Source organism: Chlorocebus sabaeus, chromosome 19, assembly GCF_047675955.1.
Source record: "Chlorocebus sabaeus isolate Y175 chromosome 19, mChlSab1.0.hap1, whole genome shotgun sequence".
Taxonomy (NCBI): Eukaryota; Metazoa; Chordata; class Mammalia; order Primates; family Cercopithecidae; genus Chlorocebus; species Chlorocebus sabaeus.
The window spans coordinates 28759720-28777380 of record NC_132922.1 but is presented as its reverse complement, the minus strand read 5'-3'; the positions used below and the strand labels follow the sequence as shown (position 1 = coordinate 28777380).

General features: G+C 43.6%; 2 gene segments (V, D, J or C); both read left to right on the top strand.

Annotated features, from left to right (window-relative positions):
- LOC119618181 (immunoglobulin lambda-1 light chain-like) overlaps positions 1 to 17661 on the top strand; it is a 384505-nt gene that overhangs the window by 62372 nt on the left and 304472 nt on the right.
- On the top strand, positions 1959 to 3106 carry LOC140709132 (immunoglobulin lambda variable 3-21-like). The segment is given in 2 exon segments: positions 1959 to 2118; positions 2517 to 3106. Coding segments are annotated over 2 exon segments (447 nt in total).

Below are 17661 nucleotides of genomic sequence, written 5' to 3'. Positions count from 1 at the left end.
AGTGACCAGGACCAACTCCCCTGAGTGTCTTCAGGGCCAGGTGAACTAGGGAGGGCCTGGGACCTGGTCTGGACCCACGCACTGGTTGCTGCATTGACCCAGGAATAGGACAGGAAACTCCTCAGAGCAAGGACTGTGTCTTCCTCATGCTGAATTCCTAAAAAGCTGTCTTGCCCGGACAGAGTGGATCAGGGGGAAATATTTGCTGGATGAATGAGCTTCTGTCTCTGTTTTATTGCAGGAGTCACCAGCAACCCACGCTGGCCCTGTATTTGTATCCAGACCCAGTCAAAGCCACACGTGAGTCCTGCATCCCTCAGTTCCAAGCCTCAGTCCCCCTTCAGGACCACCCACCACCCAGAGAGACGTGCAAGGAGCCTGAGAAAGAACCTGAAACCTCCACTACTACATGAAGTGTTTGTATTTCCATCAGGAATCTTAAGCGCCTTGTGCTGAGTCTTGAGGCAGGAAGGGGCCACACAAAGAAGAGGAATTTCTTCCGTGAGGTCAGCAGTCCATGAATGAAGGAATCAGGGACTTGAGCAGCAGAATCTGAAGCTACACCTGTACCCAGGAGGACCCTGAGCCTCCAGTAGCCAGCGTAGGTGGCCACGAGGGGGCAGCAGAGAGTAACCTGGCAAAAACACCTCTGGATGGGGTGGGCCTGGCATCACAGAGATGCTGACATGCTGGGAGGGTCAGCGACCATGACCTGAGATCCGGAGGGAATGAGGTTCCTCTTTTCTTATAGTATTTGTCCCTGACACCGATGTTTAAATTCTGACTTCCTGGTTCTCAGATCTGACTCTTGGAGATGATCCCTATTTTTCTGACACACATTCAGGCACTTTGCCTCTTCCCATCGCCATGGCCCCCGTCTCACAGTCACACATGTCATCCCATCCTGTATTCACATGTGTCCCACTTCCCTGCCCTTTCTTGGGGAGCCCTTATCCTACAGACACAGCGGCTTCTCCTTCCCTGGCTACCCCTCAACATCCACTGTCCTCGGTCTTCCCCGACTCTGTCCTGGGGAACCTGCCAATTCACATTTCTTGATTTCCTTATGAGCACAAAACACTTACTCATTAATCTTTCGTTGACTGAAGTTTGTATACATCGATACATTTTCCCAGCAACTGAAGACAACTTAGTTATAATAAACATTCATTTCCTGGGTCTTGGAGTTTGCAGCCCCCTCTCATTCTCTAACGAAGCAAAAATTTCCTTCGCCTCCTGATCTGTCCCTGGTCCTGACAGCACCCTGGGGATACTGAGGCACAGCACCTATGACTCACAGCTGAGGCACGGAACTCACAGCTGAGGCGGAAACTTACTGCATCCCATGGATCTTCCAAAATTCTGTGTGCCCTTGGCAACCAAGGATTGCATTCTCCTCTAGGACAGAGGAGCTGTGCCCTGGAGTGGGACCTGCACATGTCCAAGGCTTGTGCTGTCCCCTGAGGGAGATGAAAAGGGTCCCTGCATTGGGCTCTGGAATGTGACTTCAAAATGGATTTCGCCTATACTGTACGTCTCATGTCTGACATAAAATATTTATAATCAGGACACTATTAGAGAAGCAGAAAAAAGCTAACCACCTCCCTCCTGAGCAAGGATGGAATGGATGAGGGGACTGTAGACCCCAGATAATTCCCCTGTCACCACTGTGACTCTGGCAACCTCTTGAACCACAGCCAAACTCTATCCCATAGAAAGGACTTTATATCCCCTGGAAAATAGAGAAAGTCACCTCTGAGCTTTCCCATGACCAATCCAGCCAAAGAGCAAGGCTGGGCACAACCTAGGTAAAGATGTGAGCCCAGACCATGGGACCAGTGGGTGAAGGAAAATCGCATGGGCGGAGGGGTTGGGTAAGCAGGGGCCATCCCTCCTCCTTCTGTTTCCTTTGGGGCTGAGCCCTTCTCAGGAAACCACAGATCTCCTCCAGCAGCAGCCCCTGACTGCTGATTTGCATCACAGGCCGCTCTCTCCAGTAAGAAGATAAGAGAGGCCTGGGAGGAACCTGCCCAGCCTGGGCCTCAGGAAGCAGCATTGGCGGTGCCTCAGCCATGGCCTGGACCCTTCTCCTCCTCGGCCTCCTCGCTTACTGCACAGGTGCTGCCCCCAGGGTCTCACGAACCTACCCAGCCCCAGGGATCTGGGTGCAGTGTGGCCTTGACTCAGCTCAGGAGGGCCCTGCCTGTGGTGGGCAGGATGGTCATGACCCTGCTGTAGGGTCGGCTGCTGGTGGGGCTAAAATGTCCCCACACTCTGCTCAGACTCGTGAGGGTGTGAGGGCCGCACCTGCCAGGAGAGAGTAGTGGGTTTTCCGTTCAAAGGCTCCATGCAACAGGAAAGTCCATGGGCCACTGGCACTGGGGCTGATTGCGGGGGATACGCTGAGGGTTCACAGACTCTCTGGAGCTTGTCCGGACAGCAGGGCAGGGATTTCACAAAAAGGGTCTTTCACCTGCAAGTTAACCCCTCCTTTTTTTCTTTCTTTTCCTTTGCAGGCTCTGCGGCCTCCTATGATGTGACTCAGCCACGCTCGGTGTCAGTGTCCCCAGGACAGACGGCCAGGATCACCTGTGGGGGAGACAACATTGGAAGTAAAGTTGTGCACTGGTACCAGCAGAAGCCCGCGCAGGCCCCTGTGCTGGTCATCTATAGCGATAGCAACCGGCCCTCAGGGATCCCTGAGCGATTCTCTGGCTCCAACTCAGGGAACACCGCCACCCTGACCATCAGCGGGGTCCAGGCCGGGGATGAGGCTGACTATTACTGTCAGGTGTGGGACAGTAGTAGTAAACATGCCACAGTGACACAGGCAGATGGGGAAGTGAGACCAAAACACCCTCCCAGCCTCTGCCACCCTCTTGCTCCAGCCCCGGGAGGCCTGTGGATAAAGCCATGAGTGAATCTGGCCCAGTTCATCTGGATCTGAGCCTTTCAGGCTGCCCTTCCCTCCAGCCCCCTCCAGGAGTCTCTACAGAGCATACATCAGGCAGAGACATGGCCTGGAAGGACCAGAATCATCTGGTGACTTGGGGCTGTTGTGTAAGTTGAGAATGAGGCCCTGGGTAGAAAGACAGGCAGAGGCAACCTCTGTCCACATCCTGCCCCTGCATGGTCATATGGTGGGGACTGGGCCCGTCCTTAGACCAGCTGTCTGGATCAGGCCCCAGAACTGTTGCCCAGCTCTGCTGAGGTCCTGGGCCTGAGGCTGTGTGGCAGCCTGTGATTCCCAACAGAGCAAACCAGAGGAGGGGACACTGTGAAGTCTGCCCAGATCCCCTCTTCCATGTGACCCACTGGCACTGCTGAGAAGCCAGCAGCTCAGAGCTGCGCCCTCACTGGGAAGGGCTGTTGTTCGCAGAAAGCTGCCTCAAGTCTATGTCCCTCCTCAGAGGGGTTCGGTTTCATCAACCAAGGTCTCAAGTCCCTGCCTCATTTTAAGATGCCACTGAATGAAGGGCCTCCCAGCTCCAGAGCTCCCCATGTGGACGCCTGAGGCCTCAGTGGCAACCCCACCATGAGTCAGGGTCTCCTTCTGCCCGGTGTTTCCTCCCTCACTCTCTTCTAAATCTTCTGTGCATGGAAATCTCCATCTCCGAGCCGGCTTCCAGTGAACCCCATCTAAGATGGCCAACTGCTTCTACATGGGCCACCAGGGGCCTGAGGAGGCCACTATACACTGAACACTCTGGTTTCTGTTCTAAATTTTCAGAGTAAATGTTCAAATGCCCAACGTGATTGTTCCTTGAATTTTTATGGAATGAAAAGGGAGCCTCAACTCAGGTGCTCTGGGTTGAGGGAAAGTTGGAATCAGATCTCCCTGCAGGGAAACCCAGGGCAGGAGCAGCCTCATCCCATGCAGGGACCACAGATCCACCCACAGGGCGAGCTGCAGGATCGACACTGCCCACCTCTGCCCTCCACATCTTCTCCAAATGGTGCTCCTTTCTACAATCCCAACCAGATACGTAGATGTGATGAGCTAGGTAAAAAACAGGTCACTTGTCACATCAAAAGCCACTGCAGGCCACTCTGGTCAACAGAAAACTCATTCACATCCCCATCAACTACACAGTCCCCAAATCATTGATCTCCAGAAAAATAACAGTAATAATAGCCATGAAAATCTATGTAATTCATCTCATAAATAATTTCATGTTGATAACACGTGGAAATGATGGTATTTTGCTTTATTCACAAGAATAAAGTATACTATTTAGCCATATTTATTTTTATTTTATTTTTCGTATCTTTTTATATTTAATGTGGTGACTAGACACTATGGGTCACAGGAGGATCATGTCATACCATTATGGGACAGAGCTGGTCAGGAGTCTTTCAGGTGACAGGTGCTGTCGAGTAACCTGGTGCAGGAGGCCCCATCTCCACCAGACAATGGAAGTGTGAACCCAGGAAGAGGCACTGGAATAACAGAGAAGAATCTGCTTGTGCAGAATTCAGTGCCCTTGGGTTCTGCTCCTGCTCCATCCTACCTGTGCCACCTCCATCTCACTATGGATCATTTCTTGCCCTGCCTGAGCTCATGACTGAGGGGATATGACAGGTCTGGCTGTGTGGTCACTGCTATCTCACTTGGTTTTGGATGTAACAAAGCCCCTGAACATAGAAGAGGTTGTTTTCAAAAGGAAATAATTCTCTACCGCACATGACATAGACTTGTTGCTAAATCCCATGGGTCTACAGTAGGATTCTCCACTGAAGCCTTGCCTTAAGCACAAAGTTTCAGTTCCTATGTCCAGTTCCTCTATTATGGTAGACTCTACTAGTTTCTCTGGCCCAATAGCAGGACACTCACTCCCCCGCCTGCACCTGCTGCAAAGCCTTTCTGCTCTTGACCCCAAAACACTGGGTGACACAGTCCTCAGACCCATGATTATGGTGTCAGTATTCAGGCCTTAAGGGTCCCTCATGGCTTCTCTGGCTCCAAGTCTAGCAACACGGCCTCCATGACCACCTCTGGGTTCCAGGCTGAGGATGAGGCTGATTATTACTGCAGCTCACATAGGAGAGGTGGCACTTTCCACAGTGGTCCACGTTCATGGGGAATTGAGACCAAACTTGCCTTGGGCTCCTTAGGCTCTCCCTTGTTCTGAAGATGTTTCCTCACCCTGTGCAAGGGGCTTCTTGCAACACCTCCTTGAGAATTCCCCTCTCTCAGCTCCTCTCCTTTCTCACCACGAAGTCCAAAAGGAAACCTGCCCTGTGGTTTCTCATCCAGGACAAGGACAGCTTCCTGTTGCTTGTGTGTTGTGGTCCCTGAATGAGCAATTATTCCCAGCTCTTCAAATGTAGGCACATAACGCAAAGAAGCAGGTGCATTCACTGCTGTTTTTAGGAGTATCCTTGCCCTAAATGCAACCCATATCTGACACTGTGCAGACCAACCTGGACAGAAGTCATTACAGGGAGTTTCCTGAAATTGTATCTCACTCAACTCTGTGTCCACCACGCTCTGGTGAAGATGAAGATGACTCTCCTGGCGGGGCTATTCCTCTGAATCTCTGTTCTGAAGCAGTGACAACCACTGTGAGAAGACCTGAAAATGTTTTTGAGGGATTAAGAACAAGAGGAAGCTGCCGTTTTTCTTTTTTCTCTTTTTTTTAAGACAGTTTCTCACTCTGTTGCTCAGGCTGGAGTGTAATGGCACGATCTCGGCTCACTGCAACCTCAGCCTCTCAGGTTCAAGCAATTCTCCCTGCCTCAGCCTCCTGAGTAGCTTGGATTACAGGCCTGTACCACCATGCCTAGCTAATTTTTGTATATTTAATAAAGATTTCATTATGTTGGCCAGGCTGGGCTTGAACTCCTGACCTCAGGTGATCCACCTGACTCAGCCTCCCAAAAATGTGGAATTACAGGCATGAACCACTGCACCTGTTTTTTTTTTTTTGCTCCTCCTTTTTGCCTCAATACCCCAGGTTGCTGAGCTAGAGAGATTTTGAGTGACAGACTCAGTGTTCTCTCAAAATCCCCGTCTCACATCGCTGAGACCCTGTCCTGGAAACTCCCCAAAAGTGAATGGTCTCCCTACAGGATGGGAGCTTCCAAAATGGCTCCACAAGGAAGGGTTAACCTGAGTCCTTTCCTTCTTCCTCACTGATATCCAGAATTTGTAGTTTCCATGGGCATCAATACTTCTGTAGCTGAAATCTTTATTAATCTACTAAAGGTGAGAATTCATTTAATAATATTGAGACTTTACCTGCATCCAATATTTAAATTTTACGAGTCAATTGGTAAACATAGCCATGAATATATATAGTTTGGGCTTCATAAACTTTGATTAAATGGATTTTACGAAAAACAAAGTAACCATTTTAGTATATGTGTATCCTATATCAACATGTTGTGTACCTGAAATATCCACAAGAAAATGTATTTCAAAAACCTAAACTGTATTTATTGTCTATTGTTGCATAAAAATTGCTCCCTAATAGTTAGCATATTAAGAGAACAGGTGTTTGTGATCTTGTCACTTCGATGCACCTGGAATTGAGAGCAGCTTAGTTTTGTGGTTCTAGTTCTGGGTTGGTCATGAAGTTGCAGCCAAGCTGTCAGGCCAGGCTGCATTCAGAGGCCAGAGCAGGTGGCCAGGCCCAGCCTGAGGTGGTTTCTACTGTCCCTAATCTATTTGGCTGATGTGAAAGAGCTCAGAGGAAAAGGAGAGAGTGAAGTGTAAGGGGCCTGTCCTGGTCCCCCTTGTCAAACACCATCCCGTACATGCACCATTTCTTATTCTTTCCTGTGACATCCTAGGCGTAGAGCACTGCCCATTCATTCTAAGGCTGTAGAGTATTCCACAGCAGGATTTTAGCCATGCAGCCTCTAATGGTTATCACCATGATTTTGATCCTACAAATCACACTACAGCGAGCATCCCTGTGCAGACTCCTTTGAGTTCAAGTGTGCGTATAACCGTAGAATAAATTTCCAGAAGTGGAATTCTGGGACAAAGTACGTGCATTTGTAATCTTTACCCATCGTTTTCACATTCCCCTCCAGAGGAGTTCTACCAGTTTACAATGCCAGCCCTAAATATTGATCAGAATACATTGGTGAAAGTGCAAATTTTGCCAACCTGTGAGATATAAAATGTTATCTTGTTACGCTTTTAGTTTTGATTTCTCCTATTTTGCTTCAGGTTGAGCATTTACTTAAATAATCAGTGCTCATAATTTTTTAGGATTTGGTCAACTTTTTCTTAAATGTCTAGATAAGAAGTATTTTAGTCTTTTCCACACATGAGTCAACTTTGAGGATAACATGTATGTACTGATAGCACCATCTGCAACCATTTATAAATATAAAAATCGCTATGAGTTCCGGGGCCATTTAAAAAAAAAGGTGGCAAGCCAGGATGTCCCACAGGATGTGGTTTAATGCTTCCTCATTTTTAGGGCCATTTGAAATTTGAACACTGCACCAGCATATGTTCTAGGTGGAGACTTCTTTGTGAGGGAAACTGTATTCCACCTCCTCTACTGGGCTGAGGTCTTTCTTTGGATAAGAACATACTTGTATCATCTATTTGATTGGATCTTGTGTCTACTCAAGACAGCCCCGTGTCACAAGCTCATGACTTTCATCTTCATCCATTTGCTCTGAGTTTTGTGAGAACTTTAGTACATGAGGAATAGAGACCCTTCCTAAGTGGAAAATTCAAGGGAGAGGGAGGGTCAAATGTGCTAGGAAGCTTGCACCACATTGAGAGTGATCCAGTGCAGGCTGAGAGAATAAAGGTCTTAAAATCAGCCTCGTAGCTAAAACCAAAACACACAAGATCATTGATATTCTGGGCGTTATAAATAAACAAATAAATGAACTTCAGGTTTTAAAGGTGTTGTGAATTTTTATAAAGCATGTAGATTGTAAAACTCAAAAGGTAGCAATGGGATAAAGAAGGGAGTTTGAGATTTTAAATTGTAAGTCCTCCACCTGAGTTGCCATGAAAAGAACAGGATGGTGAGAGTGGAAATATGTTATCCTGCAAATTATCATTTTATGTAAAAGAATATTTTCCCTTTCTCAGATAAAAGAAACATGTATGGAGCATCTTCTCTCCCACTGTCAAGAGCACCATTAAGCCACAAATAAACTGTAACATGAAGTAGGAAACAATTGCCCTTTTATATAACCATTGAGAGGTTGCTTTATTTGCACACCAAAATGTTGATGCTCAATGCTAAAATTGGATTTAGTAATTTAATAGAATTATGAGAAATTAATTATCTTTGGACTGTATTATTTCTATGATTTATCTTAGTTAACTCAGACATATTCTGCTCTAAAGATAATTCAACTTTTGGTATTTTTTGTTTTATTTTCTCTATTAATTATGGCTGTTTTCCAAAAGCTGTCAGAAATAACCCTTGGCAACTGATTATAAAATTCAATTTTATGGGCATTTAAATTTTTACTCTAAATTATTTTATGAATGAACAGATGTGAATTTTTCACAGCTACCTCAAAATGTTGCTGATGTTGACTCACTTTTTTATTTCAATCTTAATCAAGTGGGTGTTTACTTTTCTGGACACCAAGATAATAACAGGAGAATGGAAATGAAACCCTCCAAAGCTGTTTTCCTTTAAACTCTCAGGATGAATCACCCTGGAGAATCACCCACACTTGACTTGGATGATGTGTGAATGAGAGGTGGGTTTTAGAGTTGGTGCTGAGTTAGTTTAGGATTTGGGCTGTTGGGATGAGGTGAATGTTTTTACAAGGGAGAAAGACGTGAGTTTTTTGGAGTCCATAGGGTGCAGGGGTGTTGGCTGAATTATGCCCCCAAAATTCTTACAATGAAGCTGTAATGCACGGTGTGTGACTGAAATTGCACACAGGGTCTTTAAAGAGGTAATTAAGTGAAAATGAAGAAATTGGGGGGATTCTTATGCAATCTGACTGATGTCATCCTAGGAAGAAAAAGTTTGCACCCACCGAAATGAGACACCAGAGATGAGACTGCAGAGGAAAGACCACGTGAGGACATAGCAAGAAGACAGCGACCTGCAAGCCAAGGAGAGAGGCCTCAGGAGAAGCCAAACCTATGAAAACGTTTATCGTGAATTTTCCAGCTTCAGAAATGTGCAAAAATATGGGTTTCTGCCATTTAGGTCACCAGCTATTTTATATCTGTTTGTGGGAGCTCTAGTAAATAAAAACCAGAGGGACTTCAAAGGCCTTGGATGCGGGAGAAGGAGGAGATGGAGCAGGGTGCAGGAGGCAGGACAGGGAGGGGCTGGAAGGTTGCGCTCTGAGGTGTATCTCCTGGGTAGAATCTTGACTCCACTCACTGCTGTCTGGAGGACTTGGGAAAAACATTGAACTTCCTAATATTGACTCACTAATAAAGATAGGCTTGGAGCATAAGGCTCCCCAACATCCTATTCCATATTATAAAAGTCTTCTCGAGGTAACACTTGTAAAACTGTCACCAATGTATCTGGCATGAATTATGGGCTCATAACTAGCCCTTCTGAGTGATCTAGTGATGTACAGAAAATGGCATTCATGCTGTGGGCACCAGGGGACACTGTGAGGTTTAGTCTGAGGCCCCTAATGAGTCCAAGCCCCTGATAATGCTCAAGTGCAAAGGGCATGGCTGTTGCTTTTTTTTGAGGCCGCTTGTACTGGGTGAATCTTAAAACACACTTGGCCCTTCTTCTGAGCCTGAGAAATTACTCAGAGAAGGCCATCAGGCTCAGGGCCCAGACAAGAACTAGGACAAATGTTTTAGGGAATGGAGAACAAATTTGCATCCTCTGCTAACCAGAGCCACCTAACAATGACACAAGAATAAAGGCAGTAGATTTGCATGAAGAGACTTCCCTTCCTATGATAAGAGAGGACTGGAGGTTCCCCCTTAGCTGTAGGCTCAGAAGCAGAGCTCTGGGGTGTCTCCACCATGGCCTGGACTCCTCTCTGGCTCACCCTCCTCAGTCTTTGCACAGGTGCTGCCTCCCAGGGTTCAACCCCGTATTATTATGCTAACTGTGTCAGCCTGGCCCTGAGCTTCAGCTCAACACAGAGAGTGGTGTAGGGTGTGGGACTCTAGGCATGAAACCCTTATCCTCACTTCTCCTGTCCTCTTTTGCAGGTTCTGTGGTTTCTTCTGAGCTGACTCAGGACCCTGCAGTGTCTGTGGCCTTGGGACAGACAGTCAGGATCACCTGCCAAGGAGACAGCCTCAGAAGCTCTTATGCAAGCTGGTACCAGCAGAAGCCAGGCCAGGCCCCTGTGCTGGTCGTCTATGGTAACAACAACCGGCCCTCAGGGATCCCAGAGCGATTCTCTGGCTCCAGCTCAGGAAACACAGCTTCCTTGACCATCACTGGGGCTCAGGTGGAAGATGAGGCTGACTATTACTGTAACTCCTGGGACAGCAGTGGTAACCATCCCACGGTGACACAGACAGATGGGGAAGTGAGACAGAAACCCTTCACTATCTGTGTTACCCTCTCACTCCAGTCCCAGCAGGACTGTGAGCAGAGCCATAAGCACGGCTGGCCCAGTTCACCTGGATCTGAGACCTCCAGGCTGCCCTTCCCTCCATCCCTCCAGGTAGGCTCTGCAGAAGGTGTGTCAGGATAGGATGTGAGTCTGGAAGGACCAGGCTGTTCTACTGTTGTTTGGACTGTATCTTGCCTCAAGATGACCTGAGTGGAAGGAGAGTAAGAGGGAGACAGAGAGCTGTGGAGTGGTCATGGTCCCTGGAGTTCTTCTTGTGTGGTGACTGGATCTAACACAACGCCTGCACTCTGTGGCCCAAATACCCTGGATTATTGGTCTGAACTCCCCATGTTTAACCGAGACCCTCAAGCCCCAACCCATGGATCCTGATGTTCTGAACAGGAAAGTCTTTCCTAGTGAGCGCTGTGGCATGCCTTGGCACCCCCGGCTTCATACAGCAATTCCCCACTGAAAAGATGACATGGAGTGCAAAGAATGGCTTCAGGCAAAGATGTGCCTCCTTCAGAATGTAGTTCAGGAGCAGTGACTACCTGATGCCTTCATCCCAATGCCACGCTTTAATTTAGAATGACATTGAAATGCCATCTAGCTGAGCAGTCAACTGTAACACATTCCTACTCATGCCTCCCACACTTCTTTCCTGAGAGTATATCCTGAAACCCTGCTGCACGGAATCCTGCCTCCCAGAGTAGGATTCCAGGGATCTCAAAAATTTTTTAAAAACGAACAAAAAGAGTCTAGTTGGAAGAGTCTCAAAGAGGAGGCGGTTGCACATGGAGAGACCTCTGAAGTCTGCAAATATTCATGCACTGATGAGCACTTGTGTGCAAACAAACTCCCTCTGAAAAAGAACCACCCAAAGACACTTGAGGGAACACCCCACAGAGCTCACACCCACACACACTCACTCCCAAACACACTTACAGACACTCACACACTGCAATCAGAGGAAAGGCCTGAGTTACAGGGCACGAGGTTGACTCATCAGAAGAGCTTTGCCTCAGTACTGGGGAAATGTGACCCTAGACAAAAGACTGCTCAGGTCTCAACTATGAAAGTGTAAAAGCAAACAGGAAATCCAAGCAGTTTTCATGTAACTGTAATGAATTCAACAATAAAAGACAGAAATAGAGAATGGACTGCAAAAGAACTCTCAACCCAGCAGGAAAAATGTGCAATGCCTTCATCCTGTCAATATTTCCTGCAAGGTACCAAGAAAACATATGCTATATCGCACAGAGAAGTGAATCAATCCCAAATGGCAGTAAAATTGCACAGGTGATAGACCTTGTAGGAAGGACATGAAAGAAATTCTTATAACTCTATTCTGTTGTACTTGTTCATAAGGATACAGGATTTAAAAAACATGTTAAGTGGAGACATAAAACATATAAAGAGAGACCCAAGTTATACTCTTATAAATGATCCATAATATGGCTGCAGTAAAAAATACACTGAATGAGACTGATTGCATTCTATGAAAGAATAGATGAGTGAGCTTGAAGATATGGCAATGGCAGCTATTCAAGATGAAGCACAAAAGCATAAACAGAGTGTCAGTGAGCTTTAAGACATCTTCAACTGCCTAAATTGGTATAATGAAAGTCATTAAACGAGGTAAGATTGGACAAGGAAGAGAAAAGGTAGAAAAACAATTTAAAGGAAAAATGACCAAAATTTCCCAAATTTTGTGACAACTAGAAACTTACTATTCCAAAAAGCTTAGCATGTCCCAAAGACACACAACACACACGGGGGGTGGGGGGGTAGGGAGAGAGAGAGAGAGAGACAGAGAGAGAGAGAGAGAGAGAGGAACAACATAATGACAAGAACAAATTTGGTTTAAAATTTTTTTTAAATTTTAGTGGTTGCATAGTAGGCATATATTTTTATTGGGTACATGAGATGTTTCAAAACAGGCATGCAATGTGACATAGCCACATTATGGAAAATTCGGTTTTCATTCACTCAAGCATTTATCCTTTGTGTTATAAACAATTCAATTACACTCTTTTAGCTTTATAAAATGTACAATTAAAGTTGTTATTGACTATAGTCATCCTGCTGTGCTGTCAAATAGTAGGCCTTATTCATTATTTCTAACTAGTTTTTTCTTACCCAGTAACCATCCCCAGATAATAGCTGATTTCTTACTAGAAGTCATGCAAGCCAGAGTCAGTGGAGTTATATTTAGAAAATATTAAATGAAAAATCTTACTACCCAAAGCAATCTACAAACTCAATGCAATTCCTATCAAAATACCAATGACATTATTCACAGAAATAAAAAAACTCCTCTAAAATTGGTATAAAACCAGAAAAGACCCTGAATAACCAAAGCAATACTGGGCAAACAGAACACAGCTGAAGATATCACACTACTAGAATTAAAATATACTACAAAGAAGGAATGTATTGACATGCAGTCAGACACTGAGACAAATATAACAAAGTAGAAAACCCAGAAATACATCCATATATCTATATATGGCTGACTGATTTTCAACAAAGATGCCAAGAACATACACTGAGAAAATGGCACAATTTTCAATAAATGATGTGAGAAAACTGGATACCTGTGTACAGAACAATGAAACTAGACACTTATCCCCTCCACAAAAACATCAACTAAAAATGGATTAAATACCCAAATATAACACCCCAAACTATAAAACTACTAGAAGGGAACCTAACATGGGAAAGAACAAATTCTTTAGGACTTTGGTCTAGATAAAAATTATATGGCCAAGACTTCAAAAGCATAGGCAACAACAAATAATAGAGATATGAGACTTCATTAAACTAAAAGGCTCCTGAAAAGCAAAAGAAACAATCAACATAGTAAAGACAACGTGTAGAATGAGAGAAAATATTTGCAAACTGTTCACCTGGCAAGGACCTAACATTCTGTATAAGAAAAAAAAAAAAACTGAAATAACTCATTAGCATTAAAATAATAATATTAATACCATTAAAAAGTGGGCCAAGAATTTGAAGAGACTTTTCTCAGTAGAAGACATACAAATGGGCAACAGTCATATGAGAAAAATGTTCAACATCACTAATCAGCAAGGGAATGAAAATCAAAACCCCAGTGAGACACAATCTCACCCTAGCTGGAATGGCTATGAGCAAAAAGGCAAAAAATACAAATGCTGGTGAAGGTAAGTGACTTCATATTTCTCTAGTCCGATTCTCTGGGAACAATGAGAGCGCTCTGTCTTTGCTCTCCCTCTAGTAATTATTTTTCACATGCAAAAATATGGACCCTAGTGGGAAATAATGCCTAAGACCACCAACACCTTAGTCATTTGTTCATCATACTAGAAATGAAACTGTTTTCCAAATAATATTAACATCTATCTGTATCATCACCATTGTGTCAAAGTCTGTGTGATCCTACAAAATTTAGAAGGCCTAGAAGAATGTTCTTGCTTTTTGCGATACAAAGATGGCCTATATCATAGATGATACAGATATAGATACATAGGGGGTTGTATCTTGAAATGTGTTTCTCTAAAGGACTTATTTCACTTCAAATTTGAAATTATTCTGGTTTTAAATGTCACAAATGATAAAACTTATAGAATATAACACAATTGTATATGTTATAGTCACAGAGTCTATCAAATGATGAACCAATCATTACTGAATGTAGTTGAGGTTAGTAGTTGGTTTGTTTTTTTTTTTCAATTCTCACTAAATGAGAACACATTTTATATCATATATTGCCCTAACCATACCACTTACAGGGATTGGTCAGAGACTGTGAGGTTCTGCCAACACTAAGCCAGGATGAGAATTCTATTCCTCACACTGCTCTCTGCACTCATTTGTATCCCATAATAGCCCCCAAAAGTGAGCATGAAAAGTTCATTTTTTAAGCTGCTTGTTCATTCTCTTACATTTAATACATGTACCAAAAATTGTCTTCATTTTAAAAATAAAATTTTATGCTATCTTGTAATCTATGACCCTGTAGAATAATCTTGATCCATACACTTTTGTTATCACAGGCAGAACAAGATCAGGTTCCTCTCTCTGGGATAAATGCCGTGACTGCTGGTCTTTGAGCATTATTTTTCTTAGATTATATTTTAAACAGAAATGTATCTGACTTATCTTAACCAAATGTCTTTTCAAAGTAACCACATTTCTTTTAAGTGAAAAATTAAATATTCACCGTCTGTTATCAAGAATTATCTGAATACAAAATATTTATTGTTTTAGCTATAGAAGGAATGAAAAACATCTACAGGTTACTAATCTAAAAATGCAGGCCCTAGGTTTATATGGTATTAACATGTCTTCCAAATTTTAAGGAATAGGTATTTAAATGACAGGCACTTTGTTCTCAAATTTAGAAAATGTTTCAACCTCTTGGCTGGGCATAGTGGCTCACGCCTATAACCCCAGCACTTTGGGAGGACAAGCTGGGAGTTTTGCCTGATCCCAGGAGCTCAAGACCAGCCTGGGCAACATGATGAAATGCCATCTCTACAAACGGTTACCAAAATTGGCCAGGCATGGTGGCACCGCCTGTAGTCCCATCTACTCGAGAGACTGAGATGGGGGGTTGCTGGAGCCAGAGAAGTTGAGGCTGCAGAAGGTAAGCTATTGAGGCTAAAACATGGTAAATATTTAATTTGCCACTTAAAAAAAAAATGTTGGTTACATTGAAAAGAAATTTGATTCATCTAAGTTAGATACATTTCTGTTTAAAAAATAATTGAAGTGAGTTCTGTTAGCACCACTGCGTTCCAGCTTGGGCAACAGAGCAAAACCTGTTGAAAGAAAGAAAGAAATGGAAGGAAGGAAGAAAAGAAATAAGGAAGGAAGGAAGGAAAGAAGGAAGGAAGGAAGGAAGGAAGGAAGGAAGGAAGGAAGGAAGGAAGGAAGGAGAAAGAAAAAAAGAAAGAAAACATTGCAAGCTTTACAGTAGCAGAGCCACTCTGTAGTCAATAAGCAACAGAACCAAAATGAAAAGGGATTCTACACAACAGTCTAACCAGCAATACAATTAGAAACTGTTCAGATATCAAAACCATTTTCAACAGTAAATATACAGTATGAACACCCCATAGAGGTCAAGTAGGATGTATTATGTGTGAATGAAATTATGAGTTGAGAGTAGGAAATTTATAAATTTAATCAAACAAATTAAAGAATTATGAGGCAGTTGTGCTGCTAATGTATTATTTGGCAAGTTGTTCAGCGGAACACCAAGATATTCTTAAGGAAGATGCGTATATCTTTTAAAATGTTATCATCGAAGTGGATTTTTAAAAATGAGGACATGAATACCTTTACAAAGTATTCAGGGTAAAAGACAGAAAAATAAATTTAGATTGTGTATACATATATAAAGTGTATTTCAAAAGATACACATTTTTTTTTATTCCTTAAGTAAAAGGAGCAGATGTTTAAATTCCTTGCCTTTTATTTTAAAATTTAGAAAATGCTTACAGCTTCCCACACTGAAATTTATACTAAGACAGATAATCTAATCAAGGGATAACAAAATCAAAACAGAATTCTCTTGACAAATCTATTTTCTTGATTTTGAAGTCTCAATGTGTACTCTATAATAAAACTGTTTATAATTGATTCTGCTGTTTGAAAATATTTGCTGATCATTTATCTTGCACCAAGTGATCTCCAGCTCTGAAGATAGGTCAGTGGTAAAATATACAAAGTTGCCCAACTTCGTTAAGTTTAAATTCTAATGAGGAAGAAAAGAAGTAATTGATCAGGAACTTTAAAACAGGAGTGTTGAGATATGACTTGGAACTCGAATTGCATACTGTGCTTGCTGCGTGGAGACTGGATTGAAACATAGGGCAACGATAGAAGCTTAAATTCTTTTAGAGCTTGGCTGTCCTGCATTTTGAGGGCCTCTGAAAAAAGAATGTGTAATATTTCTCATTATTTCCTCAAGATATCTCTGCAGTAGAGCTTTGGCCTTGTGAGGGAAGTACTATAGTCAGCAAGTGGTGAGGGTGGGAAGGTGAATTTGCAGATACCATCTGGAATGACTTCACCTTAAAGGTAAAGCTGGCAGGATTTTCATACATGTTAGATCCAAAAGTGTGTGCGTGCATGTGTGTGTGATAGAGAGAGATAGAAAGAGAAAGAGAGAGAGAATGAGAACCAGACAGGTACAGAGAGACAGTGACAAAGCTGCAGTGACAGAGAGAATTAAAAGGGGACACCAAGAATATTGAGATGAGAAACTATTAAATGGGAGGTGCCATTAAACAGAATGGGGAAGAGCAGTTTTGGGGAATGTCAGTGGCTCCATGTGGACTTATTAATTTTGAGATTCCTAACCGACATCCAAATGGAGAAGTCAGACAGTGTTGTGCGTAGTCTAGTGTTACCGCATCAAAGAGAATATCAGGAAATGAATGACACAAAAATTAGTAAGAAAGCAACGATAAGAAACATAAGTCGAAGTCCTGAATCTAGTGGTTATCTAACACCCAAAAAGTAGTAGGCCGGGCACAGTGGTTCACGCCTGGAATCCCAGCACTTTGGGTGGCCGAGGCAGGCGGATCACCTGAGGTCGGGAGTTCGAGACCAGCCTGACCAATATGGAGAAACTCCATCTCTACTAAAAATACAAAATTAGCCAGGTGTGGTGGTTCATGCCTGTAATCCCAGCTACTCAGGAGGCTGAGGCAAGAGAATCGCTTGAACCCAGGAGATGGAGATTGTAGTGAGCTGAGATTGTGCCGTTGCACTCCAGCCTGGGAAACAAGAGCAAAACTTTGTCTCAAAAAAAAAAAAAAAGTGATAAAGATGAGAAGAAACCAGCAAAAAAGTACTCGGGGTAATTGTCAAAAATGTCCAGGGGAAAGTAGGGTAAGTGTTCTGGAATTCTCTCAAAGAAAGCTTTGAAAAAAGGAGGGAGGGAGAGATCGACTGCGTTCAATGCTACTGATCCATAAATTAAGACAAAGGCTGAGGAAGTACGCTTCAATTCATCATTTCACAATATAGATATCGTTTGCGCTTTGATAAGAGCAAATTTCTTGGAGTGAGTGGGGAGAAACCATATCGGAGTGGTTTCTCAAAGGAATGCCTGGTCTCTGGATTCTTAAGGACAATTTTTATTGAACAGAGGAGGCACAAATTGGATTAGTTTTA